Source organism: Mus pahari, chromosome 6 (assembly GCF_900095145.1).
Source record: "Mus pahari chromosome 6, PAHARI_EIJ_v1.1, whole genome shotgun sequence".
Classification (NCBI taxonomy): Eukaryota; Metazoa; Chordata; class Mammalia; order Rodentia; family Muridae; genus Mus; species Mus pahari.
The window spans coordinates 86,813,900-86,820,614 of NC_034595.1; the positions used below are offsets into that span (position 1 = coordinate 86,813,900).

At 41.3% G+C, this 6,715-nt stretch overlaps 1 protein-coding gene across 1 annotated transcript in view; it reads left to right on the forward strand.

The window, feature by feature from the left end:
* Srsf10 (serine and arginine rich splicing factor 10) overlaps positions 1 to 6,715 on the forward strand; it is a 10,815-nt gene that overhangs the window by 355 nt on the left and 3,745 nt on the right. Inside the window, 3 exon segments of the mRNA XM_021200562.2 lie at positions 2,298 to 2,402; positions 5,572 to 5,675; positions 6,621 to 6,713. Coding sequence (XP_021056221.2) covers positions 2,298 to 2,402; positions 5,572 to 5,675; positions 6,621 to 6,713 — 302 coding nt within the window.

A 6,715-nucleotide genomic window follows, 5' to 3' on the forward strand; every position in this document is an offset into this window, starting at 1 on the left:
GGCCGCGCCGCCGGCCGCCGCCGACCTGCGGGAGCGAGGGCCGACCCCGGCGCCGGAGCGGAGCGGGCCGAGCGCCGGCGAGCGGGCGTGCGGGCCGCGTGGCGGGCACTCGGGGGACCCCGTCCTCCCCCGCGTGCTCGGCGGCTCGGGCCAGGCCGGCGGGCCGGACGTGTGTGTCCCTCGTGGATCCGACGTCCACGTTCCATGAGGTGCACGCCCCCCTCGGCCTGAAAGGGACTTTTTTTGTTGTTGTTGAGAAAAGGGTGACCCGGCGGGGCGGCCCAGGCCAGCACTGGGGGAGGCCGAGGCGGGAGGCCGAGGCGCGAGTTGGAGGTCAGCTCGGGCTACGAAACGAGCCCCCCACCCCCACCCCCGGCTCCCGAGTCAGAAAAGATGCGAGTGGGATAACGGGATGGCGGAGGGAGGGTTCGCGGCTCCATCGCCCCCATCTGTGTGGATGCTGATGAGGGGATTCGAGGTTGCTGGCGGGGAGAGGAGTCGTTGAGGTGGTGGGGGGAGTGTAACGATTTTCCGGTTAAATGGGGGTGTTCCACGTGTTGTCGCGGAAATCTCTTTGAAAACGAGGTGTTGGAGAGACCGCGACCGCTCCCGTTAGGACCTTCGCGATTAACTTGGGTGAACGGAGGCGGTACTTTTTAATAAAAGTCCGCCTTGTCTCCGGGCGGAGCCCCAGCGCTCAGGAGACGGGTCTGGGAGTTCGAGCCTCGCCTGGTAAAAGGGCTTTTGTTTTCACAGCATGTCCTTTGCTTTGAATTGCCTTCGGAATTTTTCAGAAGAGATTTTTATCACAGGATTACTCTTCCTGTTCGTACTTGATTTTTTTTTTCTTGTTTTGTGGAGTTTTGTGGCCTCTTGTCATTACGCATAGAACAAAAGTGGTTAATTAACGACTTTTTAAAAATTTTTTCCCCTTTGTCGTTTTAACACTTAAGTATGAAGTGTGTAGATATTGTGATGGTTTTATTTCAGTTTTTTTGTTGTTGTTGTTGTTTTGGGTTTTTGTTGTTTTTCGAGACAGCGTTTCTCTGTGTAGCCCTGGCTGTCCTGGAACAAACTCTGTAGACTCACTTTGTAGACCAGGCAGGCCTCGAACTCAGAAATGCGCCTGCTTCTGCCTCCCGAGTGCTGGGATTAAAGGCATGCACCACCACGCCCGGCGTTATTTCAGATTTTTAATGGCTGACCCTGTTGAACAGTTTTAGAGTAAGCTGGGATGTAATGGCCAGAGCCTGAAATTCCAGCATTTAAGGGAATGCTTAATGCTGGAATTTGGGTTCCAAACCAACTTGACTAGAATGAGACCTGCCTTAAAACAGAAATACACAATATTTTTAAGAATTTTAGAATATTTGATGATTGTTTTCATTTATTCATTTTTTTAAGACAGTTTCTTTGTAGCCTTGTAGCAGAAATCCTCCTGCCTCTGCCTCCCAGAGTGCTGGGAATAAAGGTGTTCACCAGCAGCAGTCTTTCAGTTTTTAAAAGTTGAAGACATGCCCTTTGTGAACAGTGAAGACCCGGCTTTTAAAATTCTGTTTACTGATGTAATTTAAAATAGTTATAGGCTTAAAAGCACCGCCCCCTTCTCTTCCTGGAGACAGGATCCCAGTCAGATACAGGCTATATGATTTGACTGGCTTTGAACCTACTCTATCCTGTCTTAGCCTTCCCCATCATCGGTACTACAGAGTGCTTCCCTTCCACTCAACTTTTCTAGCTTAGACTGTAGACCAGGCTGCCCCTGAACTTGTAGCAATCCTCCTAATCTTTTTTTTTTTCCCAGTGCTTGGGGTACAGGTGAGCTGCCACCCTTGGCTTTTATATTTGTATCATTTATTTGTTTGGCTTGGCTTTTTTTGGCAGGGTCGCACTGACCCTGATTTATCTGGAACTCACAGATCCCTCTACCTCTGGTTTCACAGTGGTGGAGTTAAAGGTGAGCTGCCTTTTGTATGGTGTAATCCCCCACCCCCAGATGCATTGTTGCATCTTTGGATTTTCAGAACAGAGTTTCTCCATGTAACTAACCCTGGGTGTCCTGGAACTTGCTCTGTAGACCAGGCTAGCTTCAGACTCTGCCTCTTGAGTCCTGGAATTAAAGGTGTGTGCCACCTTTGTAGCTCAGAAAGCTTGTTGGCATTGGCAGGGGTATAGGGACCCATGGGTTATATGCTATTATCAACCACAATCCTTAAATTCCTTAAGGTGATATTGAAATGTGAACATGTTCGAGAACATGAGCATAAAAAGTTTGAGTTTTTTTCATGATGTTTTAGGTCTGAAGATTTACGTCGGGAATTTGGTCGATATGGTCCAATAGTAGATGTTTATGTTCCACTTGATTTCTACACTCGTCGTCCAAGAGGATTTGCATATGTTCAATATCCTTTCTTCAGATGGATGATTAGTGAGGGGTGTTGAAGTTTGAAATTCAAGTTTTTATGTAAGTGGTAACATCTAAAAAACAGTCTTTTTGTCTTCTAATGTCTTATGTCTTCAAATCTTTTAAATTTTTCTGATTCGTTGCTCTTATTTCTTAGTTAATCCAAAAATCTTTAAATTCCCATCCATGCTGCTGAAACTCAAATCAGTGATTATAATATGTGATTTTTTTTTTAATTTGAATACAATGGTTGCTACCATCTTTGATATAAGTCAAATTAAAAGTTAATATGTTCTTGTTCTTAGCAATTAAAGTTTAGTAATCTTGTTTGTTATTTTGAATCACTTGATCGAAAACAAATTGTATAACAATGAGGTAAACTTCTTTAATATTGTCCCCTAATTTGCTGTCCTCTGTTGTTACCTCAGAATGTAAAGCTGTACAGTTATGGAGACCCCAAAGAGAAAGCATGAAAGAACTTTTAGAGTAGAGTTCAACACTTAAGGCAAGTAGACAAGCCAAAGACCTCTTAAGGATCAGGCTTGAAGAGAAGGGAGAGTTTGGGAAAAGAAAAAATAAAGAAAAGCTGGAAGAAGGACAAGCCTAATGGGAGACAAAGCCTCGATTTATCCACAAAGGGGGAAAAGGTTGTTTTTCAAAGTTAAAGATAAAGCCATCTGTCATATTTGACCAAGCATCTCATGACAAGTCCTTCTGACAAGCACTAAAAGAGTTAAAGGTCAAGATGAAGTTGAATGATGGCCAAGATTAAAGGAGTCATACCTGATGTATCCTACAGAATAACTACTTTCTTTTTTTATTATTTTTTATTTTATTTTGCAAGCAGTTAATTTTCATAATTATGCTGGTTTGGTCTAGTGACAAAACCTGTAACTTGAGTTTGTGTGGGCCTTTGTGATTGTGGTCTTGTATGAGTGTATTTTCTCCTAGCTTATCAAGTTAAAGTTATAGCAAAATAAAACATTGTTAAGTTTAAATTCAGCATAATTTGATTTTAGACCAATTCATCAGAGGCTCTTTGTAATGGAAGGTACTAAAATCACAGTCACAGAGCCCTGTGTAAGGGGGAGACAGGTGCATGCACTTAAGAGAAGACTACTTACTTAGCTGGATGTTCTAGGGTAGATGCACTAAAAATAAGTAGCAATAGGTCTTTTTGGTTTGTTCTAAGTGGCTGCTGTTTCTGTGAATCCTGCTGTCCCTGCATGGCTTGGCGCAGGCAGAATATCAGCTAGCTCTGCATGGATTGCAGAAGGCCAACTTCATGATATGGGTCCTAATCATGGTGTATGGGAAGTGAGCCTTGATCCCCGGTTTCAGGAGATTGTGTTTCTGACCTGTAAGGTCATTTCCTTGTCCAAGAAAGTGGAGAGAGGAGGTGTCTGAAGCTGTGAATTTCAACCCAGGAAACTTTTCCTATTAAATACATTTTCTTGAAACTCTGTCTGACCTTATAAATTCCTAGTGAAGCTTAGAGGGAAAAACCAAAAGCTGCTCATGTGGGGCCCGTGAGTGGTCCGGTCACCTTGGGGATTTGTTGTAAAACGTAAAGGATAATGCCCTATCTGGCTTCATAAATGCATTGATCCAGTTTGGTTTATAATGTTCGGGATTTGTATGGTGTTGAGGTGGCCTGGGAACAGTGTCAGCAGTAGTTTTCCTCAAGAGTATGTCGTATTTGAGTGGTGATGGGCTACACAAGGAATCCAGAGTAGTAAGTAAACAGCAGGTTTTCCAGTTTACTATTTTGGGAACACAAAGATTTCTTGGTGACCAGTACCTGGCTTTGCTTAATGCTACTGTGTCTTCCATGACTTCCTGGTTTAGCCTTCTCTCCTTATCCTTGGCTTAAGAGGTGGGTGAATTATAGCTCCTTGTCCTCTAGACTAAGATTATTCTGCTTTTAAGGATAGTACCTAAGAATGCTCTGCCCACATTCATAATCTTTGTAGCTCTTAATGTAAATCATTCTGAAACTCTACTGTCTCTTGGGGTAACAAAGTAGTACAATGTACATCAAGTGAACTGATTCCTGTTAGATTAGCACCTAAGTACAGTTAACCTTGAGAGATGTTTATATAGCATTCAAGGTTATAAACTATCAGCTGTTTTACAAAAGTTGAAAGCACAGTTATTTGAGACATTGAAAAATCTCTTACACATAAAGTGGCCTCAGAGGGAGAAAACTTGAGGCCTATGGCCCCTAATTATGTTTGGACAAAAAGTAGAAGTCTAGTGATAGGCTAAGACAGACTGTTTATATATCTAAGGAACAAATATGTCAGTCTTGAAATTAATGTGTCACTTTGGGGGTATTTTCTTAATTGGTGCTCCAAATCTGCATTTCCAGTCATCTGAAACATTGAACTGGATGTGCTTAGAGTGATGATTTTTAGGATGTAGTAAATACCCGTTTTCCAAAAGTCAATTCTTTATGGTCATGGTCTTAAGTATACTTGTCTTCCATTTGAATGATGCTTTTAGAAAAAAATGTGCTTAGACAAAATAATAGTCAACCTAGGGGTTCTGTTGCTGACATGGGGGAGAGCTACAAGGCAGCTTAGTTTCTCAGATGAAAATTGAGTGCCAGCAGTTTTTCTACTTGATGGAGGTAAATACTGCAATGACTCAAATGGGAAACCAGCCTGATGTACTCTTTTGTAGGAAGCTGCATATTTAGTGTCATAGTTAGGCCTTTTTAAGCTAGGAGTCCTTTTGCCACTTGATAGTGTGCTTCTACAGTCTGCATGGATGTCATGTGCATTTGGCATAGTGACTGAGTGTATTGCTTGATTCTGACTTTATGCCTATAAATGACTAGCATGCCTATCTTGTGTGGTGCAAGGAAGACAACTACATGAAATAATATTGCCTGTATCTGAAATTTTAAGTTAATGCTTTCTTGTAGTGTACCTTGGTAGTTCAGTTAAGGCAGATCTTGTTACAACATGTATTTACATGTGTATCTTAAAACTGTACCATAGAAAATTGCGAGTGTTTTTAATGCCTGTAATATTAATGGCCAAGTCAGCCAAGTAATTATGAAGGGTCTAGATGAGCAATATTGAGAGATTATGAGTTGTTTCATACTTCACAAATCATTATCAAAGTTTACAAAACTTCTCAAGCCCCTTAACATTTAGCACATTTGAGGATGTTCGTGATGCTGAAGACGCTTTACATAATTTGGACAGAAAATGGATTTGTGGGCGTCAGATTGAAATCCAGTTCGCACAGGGGGATCGGAAGAGTAAGTATAAGTACCCATATGCCTAACGTGCAGTGTGTTGCTTTTTAGACTTATTATTTTCTTTCTAATCTCTTTAAGAGCTTAAAAATTTTATTGGGTGGTTGTGTAGGTACATAACTAACAGCAGGACTATATATAGACTTTGGAGACTTGTAGACCTGGCTTTCAATTCTGACTCTGCTGTTAGATTTGCTGAGATACTAAAAGACAGGTTAACATGGCTGTTGAAGAGTTATTAAATCAGTGTTTGTTCCTTTTAGCTTTTCTATGCATTGATTCTCAGAGATGCATAGTCCCACTTTACTGTATTTGGTGTTACATATTCTTTATAGGCCAAATCTTGCATTTCATGTACTCTTGCAGTATCGGTTCCTGGAGTCAAAAGTAGTTAGCATGTTGATTGGCAAAGTAATAGTGAGAAGACGATTAAAGCCAGTGATTTATTAGTGCTAGTTTTTAACATTAAGCACACTGTCTTTTAATACACATTTTGAAAATAAAGATTATTCTAGTTATTCTTCTTACACCAAAAAAAAGGGACAATCTTGAGATACAAAACACATTATTTCTTAGTTTAAGATGAAGAATGCAGTAATGAGCCAGGTATAGTGACACTTTTAATCTCAACATTTGAGAGTTTGAGGCCGGCCAGGCCTATATAATGACATTTTTATTTTTCTCAAAGACAGGGCTGGGAAGATGGCTCAGCTAAGGGAACTAACTGCTTCTAAAGAATTGGGTTTGATTTCCAGCATCCATATGGTACTAACAGCCTTCTGGACTCTGGGCAATATATACATATGGTGCACAGACATATATGCAAGCATATCACCCATACACATAAAATAAAAACCTTTTAGAGGAAGAATGCAGGAATGTTATCCTTTAGTATGACGGTTTAGATACTAAAGTTTTATTGTTTCTAAGTATTTCTATTTTTCCTAGCACCAAATCAAATGAAAGCCAAGGAAGGGAGGAATGTATACAGCTCTTCACGATATGACGATTATGACCGATATAGACGCTCTCGAAGCCGAAGT